General features: G+C 37.0%; 1 protein-coding gene across 1 annotated transcript in view; it reads right to left on the bottom strand.

Annotated features, from left to right (window-relative positions):
* Nucleotides 1-17,563, bottom strand: part of LOC135195901 (osteocalcin 2-like) — a 52,527-nt gene extending 34,964 nt beyond the window's left edge. The window contains exons 1-2 of the mRNA XM_064222411.1: nt 17,489-17,563; nt 16,404-16,495 (exon numbers count right to left, since the gene is read on the bottom strand). Coding sequence (XP_064078481.1) covers nt 16,404-16,495; nt 17,489-17,563 — 167 coding nt within the window. The remainder of the gene's footprint in view (nt 1-16,403; nt 16,496-17,488) is intronic.
* Between the last annotated feature and the right edge of the window lie 210 nt (nt 17,564-17,773).

A 17,773-nucleotide genomic window follows, 5' to 3' on the forward strand; every position in this document is an offset into this window, starting at 1 on the left:
CCGTTTTGACTTTCATATCAGACTTCTGTTTCAGTCAAGGCTGCCGTGAAAAATGGAACAAAACTTCACGAAGCCTGATTTTTATTCAGTATTCTGCTCCTTCTTTTATTAGTGAAATCAGTCGGCTGGAAGATGATTTCATATAAAGCCTCGAATGGCTGAGATATACGCCAAAATTATTGAATGATTTATTTTCCGTGTCGTACAGGCGACGAGAGTAAATGTCACAGGCGGTAATGCAACTAAATGTATCGTTACAGATTTAATAATGTAGTTTATCTGATAAATTATATAAAACTAAAAGGTTTAATAATGAAATTTATCTGGTAAATTATATAAAATTCCAGATTCTATAATGAAGTTTATCTGGTAAATTATATAAAATTACAGATTTAATAATGTACTTTATCTGATAGAGGATACAAAATTACAGATTTAATAATGCAGGTTTTCTGATAAATTATGTAGATACGTAAGAGAACAAAGTTTAAACTATAAAATTACAGATTTAATGATGTAGTTTAGCTGACAAATTATGTAGATACGTAAGACAACAAGGTTAGAATGTAAAATTATGCAAATATAAGTACAGTCTACGATAAATAAATTAAATATATAGCAATGTGCATCCGTGCGTATTTTTTTCTCGCTAACCAGATTTGAGTTTACTTAAATGTTTATTTCATCGCCATCAGATGAAAATAGTATATCAAACTGCTGAGATTAATTTGAATGAAAACAAAGGTTACTCTACAGTAAGTCGGTCTCTGTGAATTACATTGGCATATGCAAAACGGCCGTACTCTGTTTATTGTTGTTTTTTCTGCTATTTCTCTATGAAACTTACAGAAAGTGATGCATATTTTGTATTATTCTTCTCTTTTTACTACAGAACTTCTGAAATAATGCCTTTATTGACCGGTTTGTGCGTGGTTAGTTTTCTTGGCGCGATGCAAATTCTGTTGTAATTTTCACGTGGAACAATCAAACATTACCGCATTATGCTATAAAAGCTAAAGCAACCAAAACTTATAATCAAAAGCAGGTCTTAATGTTAACCAAAAACAAATATTCGTACAAAATAAGGTAACTGTGTTACACAATGCGTTTTAACGGCACGCAAAAGCGGCAAAACTAGAGAAAATGGCGTTTCTCATGATTAACAGTTTATTCCTAAATTTCATATGACTGATTAACAGTCTGCATCAACAAAAGATTCCGCCTATATGCAACTGATGCATGTACTTATTTCAGTTGTCATATTACCGTATACGGTTATCTTTAAGCTTTACTTTTTCAGATTTTCTTATCAGATTTCTTTTTCATGGAACCTTTGGATACTGAACTAATGCCTCAAGCAGTTAAGTCCTCTCTCTCTCTCTCTCTCTCTCTCTCTCTCTCTCTCTCTCTCTCTCTCTAACTCCACCGAACTTCGATAATGAAGCAATTTGTGGGATGTCAGTTACCAAAAGGCAATTGCACGCGATAAAACTTTTTTTTTTAATTTAATGAATACATTTCTTTCCCTGAATACAAAATTTAATTTACAGATCGCGATATGCGACCCGGACCAGTATGGAAAAAAGAAAAAAAAAAACAGGAGGGGTGGAAACGAAGCAAAGGGCTGGTATTTTTCCAATGGTGATCCTAATGGTCTAATGGTCTTCTCAAAACGTCGCAGAGAGAGAGAGAGAGAGAGAGAGAGAGAGAGAGAGAGAGAGAGAGAGAGAGAGAACACTATAGTAGCCTTTTTTTCACCTTAGCTCAATAAAAAAAAACAGAAGAGGGCAGGAAGAAAGGTGCAGGGGTAGACTTAAAAACTCTAGGAAAACAGAAGCTGGAGGAGAATTACAAAGCACGGAGGTAACGATTTAGGTGACACTTAGGGATGAAGACCGACCGACTCTTCTCAAAGATCCGATGAAAATCAACGCCATCTATTTTGTTCTACAACGAACTAACCAAACAATCGCTTCAGGGAGGGTTTTGTTTTTGTTTGTTTGTATGGTGTTTTTCCGTTGCATGGAACCAGTGATTATTCAGCAACGGGACCAACGGCTTTACGTGACTTCCGAACCACGTCGAGAGTGAACTTCTATCACCAGAAATGCACATCTCTCACCACTCAATGGAATGCCCGAGAATCGAACTTGCGACCACCGAGGTGGTACGCCAACACCATACCGACCACGCCACTCAGGCGCTTCTTCAGAGAGGGTGATCACTGTACCTCGCATGTGTGTCGCCACACTAGAGCAATACGAGAAATCGGGAAAAAGTCTAATAAATCTCCCTTGTTTTGGCTGCCCACGCACCGCTAGCCAAAATGACAGGTTACAAATAGTGCGTGTCGAGTTGGACGGTTCCAAGATTTCGGACAACGTCTCGGCTGCGCTTTGGGATACGTCATGTGTCCTTCTGACGAGTGGGCTGGATGCCATTACGAAAGATATATTCCCAGGGATTATATACAGTCAATATCACAATAAAACGCATGTGTGGATAAAGAGTAAGGCGCATCCTCTTATATCGGCTAAAATGTAACCCGAGTTATAAAAACGGGAAAAAAGATGTTTGTGACAGCGTGTAAATACATGCACTGTCACGCATAAGAGTGTGTGTGTGTGTGTGTTGGCGCGAGAGAAAACCCTTTCTTCAACCTAAACAATAGAAAGTCACGCAACATGCCTCCAACAATGGTTTCCCAAACAACCGGTAAACCAATTCTTTCCTGCCCACCACAAGACATCCGAATTCACCCATCCTTCATAATACAGCCCTCGTCTTCTAGTCCTCGTTCAATGCTGGCTGGTAATACGGGTCACCTCGACGACCTTTGGAGGCAGACCGTAATTATGAACCCTTGGGACAATATGGCTTAGAAGCCGATATGAGGATGTGAAATCACGGACACACACACACGCGCACACACATACACACACACACACACAAGCCAACCAGTTGTTAAGGAAACTCCAAGTAAACCCTTGAATCGATCCTACTCTGTTCTCGGTTGCAAGTCACGTGTACCCAGAGAGAGAGAGAGAGAGAGAGAGAGAGAGAGAGAGAGAGAGAGAGAGAGAGAGAAAGGTGGGGGAATGTTGATGAAGAAACTACAAGTTTTAGATCATAAATCACGTGAGGAGAGTAGGTATCAGACTATCCGTACTGTCGAACTCCAGGAATTATTCAGTACAGTTTTTATAAAAACAGAGAAAAATTAATGTAGGCTCACACACGCTTTATACACACACACACACACACTCATATATATATAAAACTAAAAAACACGAAGATATGGAAATAAAGGATAAGAGGTATTAAGACCTTACAGAACTACATCGTTTCTCTTTCTCTCGTGGATTTTGTCTTTATATATATATATATATATATATATATATATATATATATATATATATATATATAGATATATTATATATATACACACACACGTACAGAGAGGAAGAATGCTTACAATCTTATCTACAATAGTCAGAAAAAAAAAGAAGTTCAGAAAAGAGCAGAATTACTTAAGAAACCCCTGTTATCAACGAACGTAAATATGCCAGACAAATAATGCAAATTGAAAAAACTAAAGAGCTACAAATAAAGCGCATTAATTAGGAATCTAAGTATTTAAACGAGACACTAAAAACTAATCTAAAAAATAAATACACAAACACACAACCTCGGTTATAAAATGCAGGACAACAACGAAAATGAAGAGAAAATGCGGTAAAATTCTCAAGTCACTCCAAGAGAACTACGACCCACATCAAACCGCCCGGAAAGAAGCAAAAGATAAAAATTTATAGGATTTAGATAACTTTTATTTAAGAGATTGGAAGATAATTTGACAGCCAAAACCCAAACTGACCTAGGTAGTACCTCTGAAATAAAATTATAACCAATTAATCTGTGCTACAGGTGAGTATAAACTCTTGAGAGAGAGAGAGAGAGAGAGAGAGAGAGAGAGAGAGAGAGAGAGAGAGAGAGAGAGAGAATGTTGAAAGGGGTATCACTGGCTTCCTTCTTTTTATTTTATTTTCCCTCCTCTTTCATGAACGCCATCAACAAATCAAGTCTCTTCAATAATATCAAAGCAAATCCATCAACAATATTGGTGGTCCTCCCTAAAAAAAGAAAGAAAAAATAATGTGGATGTATTTCTGCCAGATGGGTTTTCTCTCTGGTGAACTATATACATCAGAGGACCCAAGAGGCAATAATCAACACATCCAATAGAGAGAGAGAGAGAGAGAGAGAGAGAGAGAGAGAGAGAGAGAGAGAGAGAGAGAGAGAGAGAGAGAGAGTTCAAGTCTTAGGCCTTAAAGTAATGGTGAAGAAGGGATGGGAATTCCCAAAGAACTGGTATACAGATAAAATGTACCGAATCTATAACAGTATTTCTCGTTGACTATAATTGGTACATTCATGTAATTACATGACAAAATATAGCACAGAGGAGAGAGAGAGAGAGAGAGAGAGAGAGAGAGAGAGAGAGAGAGAGAGAGAGAGAGATTGTCGCAAACAATCAAAATAAGAGAGAAAGAAGAAATAAAATGCCTGTGTATGCACAGCCATAACCAAGATGGAAGAAAATCAAACAAACAAACACGCGTGAGTTTGGATGTCTAATCTTAATGCAAACACGTATCACGGTTATGTCCCCATAAAATACGGCGCCGGACACTCACACCTTGTTTACGAAATGTCACCGACAATTCCATATAGGTCAAATGAACTGTGAGAAAGAAAGACCTCATTATACACCCGAACAATAGCAACCACTTCAACCGACATATATAAAGCTATATATAAAAAAAAAACGCCAGTTGCAAAACTATGATATCACAAAGTGCATCAGCAATTACAGTCTATTACGGGCAAAAGCTGTCAATATTAGGTTTATTGTTATTTTGTTGAGCATTTGTATTTCAGGTTAAAACGACGTAACATCGTTCCCAATTCCCTTGTCAGAAAAAAGTGCCATCCGAAAATGGGCTTCTGGCGTTTGCTTCCGCGGTAAAAAAAAAAAAAAAAAAAAAGGAGAGATAGGTTAATGGGAAAACGAAAGTCGTTTAGAAGACTAACAGACAAATGCTGCCATTAAAAGGAAAAAAATGTAATTCGCCAAATTAAATACGAACGAATGGAATAAAAAAAAAAAAGTCGGCTAAGCAAATAAGGGGATGGAGGGAAATGAATAAAAATAGAGCGAACCCACAATTTCTTCCTCATATATGAACTCGACATTGGGTGACCTCTCTCTCTCTCTCTCTCTCTCTCTCTCTCTCTCTCTCTCTCTCTCTCTCTCTCTCTCGTTTTGAACAAAAGGGAGAAAAGGCAGGGGCACTCTATGCAAAGCTGTCTCTGTCTGTGGGGTGGATGTAGGTCGAAGGCTTTGTGTCAATACATTTGGTTTTCTCTTTATAGCCAATTCTCTCTCTCTCTCTCTCTCTCTCTCTCTCTCTCTCTCTCAATCATTAAATAAAATACGTCTCTCTCTTCTCTCTCTTCTCAATATTAAATAAAATACGTTACCTAATTTTCTCTAAACCTTTTCGGCATATTTCTATGGAGAGGAATTAAATCCAAATACTTCCTTAGTCGAGTGAAATCGGAATGAAGAGCCAGTCGTCAACCTAATTAGAAGATTCATTCCTACATAGAATGATGGAAAATTTATTTCTTAGCACTACACAGGATGATCGAGGATTTATTCCTTCATAGAACGACGGACGATTTATTCCTAAATAGAACGGTGAACTGTAGCAGGTATTAGTGATGAAAATGACATTATAATATGTAGAGCAAAAACATTTGACTAAGATATGTAGAATTGATGAATAATGGCTTTGGATCCAGACATGCAGATGCGATAAGCCCTAGTACTGAGTTATGAGACGCCTGAGTGATGGATAATGGCACAGGAGTATGGAATGCGCATGTGATGAAAAATGGCACTAAATTAGGCATAAGAACGTGATGGACTACGATATCACGTATGCCACCACAAGGAAATGTGATGAATTCTTTGAAGTCTAGTATTCAAAAAGTAATGACCCAAATGATAACGGGTTAGGAAAATGTTTATGTTTATGTTTATTATTATTATTATTATTATTATTATTATTATTATTATTATTATTATTATTATTATTATTATTATTATTATTATTATTATTATTCAGAAGATGAACCCATTCATGTGGAACAAGCCCACAGAGGCCACTAACTTGCAATTCAAGCTCCCAAAGAATACAAACGCTAAAAGAAATGAATTTCGACGTATTTCACGTTCAATACAACTCCGTGATCATTGTGACAAAAATGACATCACATCATTACTATCCTCACAAGCAGGCTGTATGATAATAAGAAACTTCGAGGTTATGATCAAACGTTAAATTCCAATTTCCTGGCCTAAGGGATGGAATTATACATTATAATAATATTTGCTCAAGAAAAGGTAAAATAATGAAAAGGCTCGAAGCTCTTACTCTGACCTGAATGATGTAGATCAATTGTTATTTTGCCTAGGCTCTCATTTTCTTACTAAGTGGAGAGGCTTAATGGAACGCGAACATGATTTTGATGGTCGGGAAGCAAAGTCTCAGTATATAATAATATAATAAAAATGTTGCTTTTTGTATATATGCGTCAGTTGGTGTCATACGTCTCATAAGACCCCTTGCATTCTAATTTCAAGGAATTTTTATTCTTTTTTCGAGATCAAAGAAAGTGTTCGATTTCTTATAAATGTTTCGAAATTTATGATAAAGGTACTATTTCTGACCAAGCAATTCGAGATCTGTGAATAAGAATTCTGTTTCTGCCTAACATTTGGAAATCTATGAATATAAATTTAATTTTTTATATAATGATCACGATCACAGAACGCAGGTTCAAGATGTCTGTATACAGACGTCCATGCAACATCCTTATCAACTGCAGGAGAGCTCGTGCCACAATATCTCTCTGAATAACGGTAAATTACTGAAACGGAAAACGGTTAATTAGGACGGCGTTTATTCGGCCGTCGAACGATCAACAACCAGGCACCTAGCGAGGTTCACTCTGCCACTTCAATTAGGACGATCGTTTGACTAATAAACCCAGCACTATATCCTAATCAGGACGCAACTTAAATCTCAAATTAATCCTCAAAATTACCCTTAATCAACTGATTCATCCCACTTATAATCAGCATAATCATAGCATTCATTCATGAGGAAAATGTTGAAAGGATTTTCCTTCGGTAAATGAAAGGATTACACGTTTGTGAGGAAGTCGAAACGACTCGAAATTAGTAAGAGAGCGTTGAAAGGATTCCAAGTTGGTGATTAAAACTTTGAAAGCTTCCAAGTGGACGAACAAACGTTGACAAGATTTAAGATTATTGAATGCTGAGGAATGCTAAACTAATGAGAGAAATTGGACACAGAAGGTTGACCAGATTCCAAATTAGTCAAGTTACTGCTGATAGGATTCCAAATTAGTCAAGATACTGCTGATAGAATTCCAAATTAGTCAAGATACTGCTGATAGGATTCCAAATTAGTCAAGTTACTGCTGATAGGATTCCAAATTAGTCAAGATACTGTTGAAAGGATTTCAAATTAGTCAAGATACTGCAGATAGGATTCCAAATTAGTCAAGTTACTGCTGATAGGATTCCAAATTAGTCAAGATACTATTGAAAGGATTTCAAATTAGTCAAGATACTGCTGAAAGGATTCCAAATTAGTCAAGATACTATTGAAAGGATTTCAAATTAGTCAAGATACTGCAGATAGGATTCCAAATTAGTCAAGATACTGCTGAAAGGAGTCCAAATGAGAAAAGATAACGTTGAAAGGACTCCAAATTAGTAGAGAGACTTAAAAGATTAAAAATTAGTGGAGAATATCGAACAAAATCCAAATTGGTCAAAAAAAGTTAAAACTGTCCCAATTTAGTGAAAATTTTTAAAAATGTTTAAATGCTGAAAGAGCTTAAACCCTAAGAGAAGAAATAAAAAACGCAATATAAAGAAAATATGCAGGAAACATCACTACCCTTACCTGAAAACATAGAAGATTATTGTAGTCTCATAATCAGTAAAGTTCGAAAATTGAAAATGAGATCAAACCTAACAACGACATGTTCAAAAGATTCTTAGAAATGAAACTATAAGAGGAATAAAAAAAATAACCGTATGTAAATGAGAAAATGATGAAAGGATGGGAAAGATGGCTCGATCATGTCCTACGCATAAGTTTGATGATTTGCCCCTACTTGGATGAGAACTATGATTAAGAAATCTAGAGAGGAGTAGAAATTTGAGAAAGCTAAAGCACGGAAACGCCGGGACCTATGAGGTCATTCACAGCTGTAAGGAAATTGACAGTAACAATGTTCGAAAGACGCAAAAGGAGGAAAACTCTCAGTTGCACTATTGTTCGAGAGGGTGGAGAATCAGATGAAAGAAAGAGAATATGGTCGGAGGTACAGTAAAAGGAATGAAAGGGGTTGCAGCTAAGGGCGGAGAGGACGCTGCAAATACCCTCAGGTAATGCCTACAGGACGCAGCAACAGCGGTGAGGTTGACGAAGAGACGTTGTGAAACGATGTCAAAACGAATTTCAAAATTCAATGAGTTACATTCAAAAGGATTTACAGACGATTTTCTGCGCACAGAAAAAGGCTTTTATTTTTCTTATTTGACAGGACAGACAATGCATAGAAAAAGTGGGTTTAGAGACGATTTTCTGTGCACAGAAAAACGCTTTTATTTTTTTTATTTGACCGGATAGACAATGCATAGAGAAAGTGGGTTTAGAGACGATTTTCTGTGCACAGAAAAAGTCTGATTTTCTTATTAGAGCAGAGGAATAATGCACAGTGAAAGCTGTTTCTGGAAACGATATAACAGAGGAATATAAAATTTCCAAGTTGGAAGGTGTTAGATGTTCCATAATTAAAGCGGAAAAAGTGGCAAAGTACTTTACAGTAATCTGCACTGATGTTGATCAGAATTACATCTATAACAGAGCACCACATTCTCTTCCCTGGACACTGAATACTCAGGTCATCAACGGCAATGGATCCTCATTAAGTGTAATGGCACCTAATCATTCTACGTCAATGACCAGCCGGGTTTTACATTCATTGACAACAAAGACGGGATCTAAGCCGATTCTGTTACAAGTGATTTTTAACGTGTGATTTGTTTCTTAAGAGAATTAATGCTGACCGTTGTTGAATCACACGAGCATTATTTAGGGAGGGTGTTCATGCGTGTACCTATACATTAAACTCAAATCTCTCTCACTCTAGTGTGTGTGTGTGTGTGTGTGTGTGTGTGTGTGTGTGTGTGTGTGTGCGAGCGCGTGCGCAGCCACTCAAATACATCCAAACACTCAAGATGAGCGCACTCCTCGCATGCTCGTGCACACACAAATACATATGCACAAATAAACTTGATCTTTCTGAAAAGATCGAGATAACTCTCCACACATCAGTAGTATATTTTATATATATATATATATATATATATATATATATATATATATATATATAATCACTTTTATTGAAAAATACTCAAAGGACCTGTATGAAATCATATATATTTGTATGAATATATATAGTATATATATATATATATATATATATATATATATATATATATATATATATATGTATGAAATCCAGGTTTTGAGTTTTTCAATAAAGAATGAAAGTGGTAGTGACCATCATTACCTTGCTGTCTTTAGAGACAACCCCTCTTCCGTGACGCGGCTTATGTTTGAAAAAAATATATATATATATATATATACCATCAATTGTTCTTGCCTTTCGAAAAAGAGTAAAGACGAACACTAACCGAAGCAGGTCCATTTCGATGATTAAAAATTCCGAGAGCTCTCTCTCTCTCTCACTCTCTCAAAGTTAGACGCATTAATAACAGCGCGGCTACACTCTCAAAGGAAGTTCAGAAGATATCATGTTGATCTTCAGGATTTCTTAAGGCGTGAATATAGTTCGTGATGGAGGTGGGAGGAGAGGCCTTAAAATATTGAGTTCATATATTTTTTTTTAGCTTCGACTTTCGTTGCCTCGTAGATTTCTCTCGTTTGTATTTAGTGTAACAACTGATTAATTGCCAGACACCAATTTTTTTTTTTTAAACAAGACACAGATGACGATAACAAACGTTTGATGAGGAACTGGAATGTATGCTTCTCTCTCAACATTAGTAAAGGTATATCTCAATGGTGGCAAAAGTATATCCCAATAGTCGTAAAGGTATATTTCAATGGCAGTACAGGTATATCTCAATGGTATAAAGGTATATCTCAATAGTCGTAAAGGTATACATACCTCAATGGTATAAAGGTATATCTGAATAGTCGTAAAGGTATATCTCAATGGCAGTAAAGGTATATCTCAATGGTAGAAAAGGTATATCTCAACAGTCGTAAAGGTATATCTCAAGTTTGATATTTGCCAGAAGTGTTGCAAATTTAGATGATAAAAAATGCTGGGAAGTCTCTTCACACAGCAGAAGTCGCTCGTCTAAACTTCGATCTAACCCTCGCGATAATGAAGCAACTTTGTCTCAAGACGCCCACGGACTGCTGTTTCTTTCAATCACTATGTTCCAGCGCCATCCGTTTCTCACTACACGGGAACTGATACGAAAATTACAATAAGTAACAGACAGTAAACTCTAACTTGATAATTTTTCTTTCTTTTTTAATAAGGTCGGGTGATTAAAATGAGACACGACAGAAAGAATACAATGCTCGTGGAGCTAGCAGCTGTCTTGAACAATTAAAAGAACGTCCTGAGGCTCTGCCCTCTTTACATGTACTCCTTTTCTCTCTGGGTAGTCTTTCAAGATGACCCCCATTCTATTCGCGTCTCTTTCCGGGCTTGTTTTCATTCTATTCAAGGGGTGGATATGGCCTTTACTATGAAGGAAAAGTATTTCTGTGGAATTCATTGAGATTGAGAGAGAGAGGAGAGAGAGAGAGAGAGAGAGAGAGAGAGAGAGAGAGGCTCACTAAACCTCGCTCAGGCTCCCTTATATTCAATAGAAGTTTCTCTCTTTCATAACGCAAGATTTTTCGAATACAAGCCGAGCCCTTTCTCGCCAGCCTGAGGGGGAGCTGGCCCAGGGCCTCATCTCCAACTATACTGAATTCAAAAGAAGTTCTCTCCAGAGTTAAGAAATTATTCGTGAAGTACGACTTCTTAAATCGAGTTTAAATATTAAGACTTTTGCATAATAATAACATTCACGGAAACTCCTCGCATCAGTTTTGTTACTGACAGTTGTGGTATAAAAAGAAAAAAAATTATGAAAAATGATTCATCTTTAAAATTCTGAACGTTTCACCATTTTACATAATTTTTTTGTACGTACACACAATAGCAAACAAAAAAAACCACCACATATATATAAATATATCAAACCATGAAAGATTCAAGCTAATTTGGACTTTTGTGGGACTAATGTCTAAGTGAAATAAAACTCAAGATTAGTTCTACAACACTTCATATACCAAATACATGACACTCCTACGACTCGACAATAAAGTCTTTTTATGGAAATGTAAAAAAAAAAAAAATATTTAGCTACCTTCTGAACCAATGTACAGCATTCCTTAGAATATCTTAAACACAGCTTACTAATTTCATTTCATACACCTTGTATGATTACAGAATGACAAGCCCATGAGTAGGTACATTAATTTGTTTTTGTTTTGTATGGAAAATTAAACGCATTTTCTTAATCAAAAACTAACTAATGAAAACCCTATAATCCTAATTTTGGCCTTGCTGCTGAAGCTTCTTCTTCCTGAAAATATAAGCATATTTGACGTCAAATAAATCTAAGAAATTTAATGGACAAATTTTAGCATCAACGCTATTCTGTCCCCACATTTCAAAATGAGCCCAATTAGAAAAAATGGACTACTTAGGCAATCGCTAAGGAAAAGACCTATTTGCCCTGTAACTCGATGAGAGCTAAGGCCAACAGCAACTGAGACTGACTGAGGCATTACCAAGTGTCGCAACAAGTAGGGCAACGACGAATTCAATTATGGAACCTCCTTATTAATAGGGAGTCGAAGTTACCCTTTATCAAATCTGCCTGCCGGGAGGCTCGAGTAACACGAAAGATCTCCCAGAACTTAGAGGGTATGTTGCAAACAAATAAAAGACAAGTAATGGAAAGGATTCTCATGACAAATTCTCCTACGCACGCACATCTTATCTAGTTTCAAGATAAATAATATCCTACGGCATCTTTTAAAACACTGAATAAAAGACAAACAGAACATAAAATAGCCTCTACGAGTTCCGATAAAATTCCAACAGTGTCCAATAAAAAAACTGAAAACAGCGAAGGAACATATACACTAACCGGGGGGAACGTTACCGACGCCTTATCTGTTAATCCTTATAAACAGAAATAATTAACTCGCCTTCTGAGAATACTAATGAAATTCCAAAGTCATTCGGTACTACAACTGTGCGAGAAAAGATCAAATTCCCATAAATTCTGCAGCAAATGAATATCTAAATATAGAGTAAAAACTCTAATGGAATTCTGACGCTATTCCCAAATGAAATTCTGACGCTATTCCTGAATCAAAATAAAATAAAGACAGGGAAATGTGCCCAATTATATAGCGATCATAAAATGCAGTAATCACGCCAATGACTACAAAAGCGCAGCATCACTTTTCAACAGAGCAAAAAAAAAAAAAAAAATAAACGGTGATTAATTATCATTTTTCAATGTCTGATGCACTCCATAATAGCAATTGCACGTTGCCAGTCACATTTTGATTGCGTTTGTATTGCAGTAAAGCAATATATCGTCTCATATGCTCCCATAATTACAACAAAACAAAAACGAACATACGGAAGATATAGAGGGGGAGGTTAATAACTATACTGGTTTTTTTTTCATCTGTCCACCCGCGATGGTGTTTGGTATGGTAACACTGCGTCCCGGGCTTTAGATAGTCACATTCAGCTTACATTCAACAAAAATAACTATCCTATTTCGAATATTAACGGTGTAATTCGCATACAGTAAATTATTAACTATTTAAAGGCCGGGAAGCAGTGTTACCAGGCGAAAACACCACAGGCAGATGGACAGATAGAAAAAAACAGAGTATAATAAAGAACTCTATACCAGGTGTCACAGTACAAAGCAATGCAAATTGTGGTAAGACAAAACAAATGTCAATGGGGCTGAAAACTTGAAGCCTTTTTCAAACTTAGTCTAAAGGAAAGCAAGGAAAATGTAAAAGGAAGGACAAACTGAGATAGAAAGAAAATTCCAAAAGCATCCAAAGCTTGGCAACAGAAGAAAATAAAAGTCGTTGAACGGAGCATATCCGAGAATTCTAGATTTCAACAGAATAAATTGAGGAGGAGGAGGAGGAGGAGGAGGAGGAGGAAGAGGTGTAAATGAAGTATAGAATTAAAATAAACATCAAAGGGCGTCAAGAACGCAAATTAGGTGGCCTCATCACCAATGGAAATGAATTGGTGATGAGTTCTGATTACCTCTCTCATTCCGGAACGCAATCATCACTTCAAATTGAACTTTATAGGCAGTTTACAAATGGCCTTCCATCGCTATTCGAAGGTAAATAGAAGCTCCCCGAAATGGAACAAATACCTCTGGGCAAATTTTAGTTAATATTTGAGCAGCTCATACCCCGATAAAAAAAAAAATTATTGTGATCAATTATGTTTGCGTAATTGATGAGGAATTGACGAGTATAATACTTTCACTTTAAAAGCAGTCGATGACCTCTTGACCTCTGCATCCCCCTGCAACTACACTCACAAAATCAGGCAGCAGACACTGAAGAAAAGTAAAAACGGCCAAAGCTGCGAATATGAGAGAACTTAGCAGATTGCACGCACGTCCCCACACACATACACACACACACTATTTACATATATATATATATATATATATATATATATATATATATATATATATATATATATATAACATGCTATATATGACATGATACATCTCCAATTCTTTTTCTCCTACACACAAAAGAGACATGACAGAAAATCACCTACCACGACGTCATAATCTCTCTCTCCCCACACGCATAACGTCAAATCAGCCAGTGCGACGCCAGATTCTCTCTCTCTCTCTCTCTCTCTCTCTCAACAATAACACACGACTTCAAATTAGCGGCTACCACTAAAATCAAGCAACGCAGATATCAAATCCTGCCCGATGTCTCCCACTAACGTCCTGCCGTCTGACCAATGAACTTTGACCCTGGTACCTATTCCAGTACATGTAATCGTATGGCATTTGTCTCTGAAGCAAGGGGGATATGGTCACGGGACAGGGATAAATAGCCAGGAAATCATACCAAAGGCAGGTATGGCTTAAAGGTGAGTTCCAAAATCGCCTTCATTCGCCAACGTCCCCAGCAAAAGACCATGGGCGTACGTACCAAAACGTCCCCGTTTTTGTGTGTGTGTGTGTGTGTGTGCTGCTTGCACCGGCAGCGCAGCTCAAATTTTTCTCCCGCTCTTCGAGAAAGAAATATTACGAGGCGGAAGCTTCTGGCATTTTGTTGAGAGGGTGGGTGGGGGTAGCAGGGGGGGGGGGGGATTCCTGGTGAGGGGCGGGGTACCCTGGACGTGATTACATGTTACAATAAATTTCTAGGCAATATTTTGAGTGTTTGGCGAAGGATTTCGTGATAAGTTTTAAGAAAATTTCACAACTGCTGCACGCATGCACACGCAGCATTAATAGTGGCATTTATTAACAACAAAGCCGTAGCGTGCTTATTAACATCAAAATCCACAAAATAGTAAAATTAATGCTAATATTAATAGTTGTAAGTTTGTCATTCACTGTACTTATTAATAGCAAAATCCATACGTCTGTAAAATTAAGACCGTTAACAGCAGTTATTAAATTAGTAACTCACTGCGCTTGTTGTAAAACAGAATAATACAAAGACAAGCAGTATTAAAAGTAACAGTAGACGGCTTATTAGTATCACAACACCAACATCAGTAATAGCCGTAGTACTTAGTGAAATTCTTTGGTTGGAAGTTCTCGAGATAGAAAGCAGGTATTATGTTCGGTCACGTACTACCCAACCTAAAGGGTAGATTCGCCACTGGCAAATATATTTCAACTCAGAAGGTCAGGGCTAGAGTACAACAATGTTGGAGAGAGAGAGAGAGAGAGAGAGAGAGAGAGAGAGAGAGAGAGAGAGAGAGAGAGAGAGAGAGAGAGTAAGGGTACTTCACCAGAAGGTAAAGGCAAATACCACGCATATTTGAAATGTTTCCCCTTTCAGAATAATACAAAAAGATTTAGTAAAGAAATAGTAAATTCAATATTTAAAAAGAAATATATTTTACCGAAACGAATCGCTTGAAATTAAATGAAGACTGAAAATTTACGGTGTACGAAAAGTTTGTTTTCCAATTTAGTATCTCTCTCGTTACAGCATAGACCGGGAAAATTTCCTTTTTGGAAGACATTCTGTTTAAAAACAAAAGTCACTAACTAATTGAAATACCTAAATGACGACGAACAGAGCAGCCGGACGAGAGAGAGAGAGAGAGAGAGAGAGAGAGAGAGAGAGAGAGAGAGAGAGAGAGAGAGAGCCAGGATACAAATTGAACAGATTAACGTCCTATTTAGGGAAAACGGATAACCTATTTTTCAGTGGCCGCTTGGAGGCGAGTTCCACATTCCTCACATTCGCTCCAGCATTCCAAACCAGCGTTTCTCATCTAATAGTCCTACACATGAATTATTTCCTTGCCCTGAGCCCGCTGGACTGTCAGTCCATTCAACTTTTCCAGGGGGCGGATTTCGGAATGGTAGTAATTACGATACAAATGGAAATGACAAAACCTTGCTCGTAATGCACCGCTAAATCCGGAGAACCCAACGGCAAAATTGGCAGACGACAAACGACACAACATTTTGAATGTAGTATATAACATAAACGTACATGTACGTATTCATGTATGATATGCACATATACGTAAAAAATGCGGCACCAAAACCACTGTAAATGCAGGAATTACCAAAACACATACATTTGAGGTTGCAGACTTTGTAATAACCACACCAGCACCAAAACTATTGTGAATTTACGTACCAATGAAACATATGGCCCATTCCTGTGTATACATACATGGGCTTAATACATAAATATATGTAAAGAAAATGACACTTAAGTCTACTAACTCTTAGTCAAACACATGCGCATACTTATGAATAAACGTGTAATAAACAAGAGTAATTTACAAAACGAGAGAGAGAGAGAGAGAGAGAGAGAGAGAGAGAGAGAGAGAGAGAGAGAGAGAGAGTTTTACTTTACCTTAGCGTAGTGCCTCTAGATGCTTGGACGAATTCCTCGACGGGGTCCACATAGTACTCCAGCACCACTACCATGTACTCGCAGCTAGAAACCTGGAAAGAATTTCAATATATAAATTAATAAAGTAGAAATTCATTACTGAGAGGATATAATATATATATATATATATATATATATATATATATATATATATATATATATATATATATCTACGTAATACGTTATAATGATAATAATAGTAATTTTCACCATCACCATCAATACTGTTTTGAAGAAAATTTTTATCCAAGAAAACACATTACATATACAAATATAAAATAATAATAATAATAATAATAATAATAATAATAATAATAATAATAATAATAATAAAATCAGACCATAATCCACACAGCAAGCGATGATCCAGAACTTGCACTGAACCAGTACAAAAAGAGGCATGATTCAGTGGCAAAAGCCATCCACTGGAGCCTGTGCAAGAAACACCGGCTACCTTGCAGTATAAGTGGACGAGCACCAACCTGAAGGAGTGATAGAAAACGATCAGGCAAAGATCCTCTGGGACTATGGTAGCAGAACAGATAGGGTGATAGGTGCCAATAGACCAGACGTGACGTTGATTGAAAAAATCAAGAAGAAAGTATCACTCGTTGATGTCGCAATACCATGGGACACCAGAGTTAAAGAGAAAGAAATGGAAAAAATGGATAAGTATAAAGACCTGAAAAAAGAAATAAGAAGGAAATAGGATATGCCATTGGACATTGTACCCACAATTAATCATAGGAACACTAGGCACGATCCCAAGTTCCCTGAAAAGGAATCTGGAAAAACTAGAGGCTGAGGTAGCTCCAGGATCCATGCAGAAGAGTGCTCTCCTAGAAAAAGCACACATGGTAAGAAAAGCGATGGACTCCAGTGGAGGCAGGATGGAACCCGGAACCCCACACTATAAATACCACCCAATCGAATTGTTGGACTGTTATGGAACCCCCCACCACCCCCAAATAAAAACAAAAATAATAACAATAATTTTAATAATAATAGGAACACTAAGCATGAGCCCAAGTTCCCTGAAAAGGAACCTGGAACAACTTTGTAGATGTCGAGGTAGCTCCAGGACTCATGCAGGAGAGTGTGCTACTAGAAACAGCGCACATAGTGAGCAAAAAGATGGACTCCTAAGGAGCCAGGATGCAACCCATAACCCCAAACTATAAAAACCATCCAGTCAAATAGGATGACCATGATAGAAAAAATAAAATAAAAATAATTAATTGTCGCCTGAGGATAATTTTCTATACAAGACAACCACTGATTAAAGATTTACATAAAAAATTCTTTGAATAGGGATTTTCTGAAGCATTGTG

The sequence above is a fragment of the Macrobrachium nipponense genome, chromosome 23, assembly GCF_015104395.2.
Source record: "Macrobrachium nipponense isolate FS-2020 chromosome 23, ASM1510439v2, whole genome shotgun sequence".
NCBI classification, from domain to species: Eukaryota; Metazoa; Arthropoda; class Malacostraca; order Decapoda; family Palaemonidae; genus Macrobrachium; species Macrobrachium nipponense.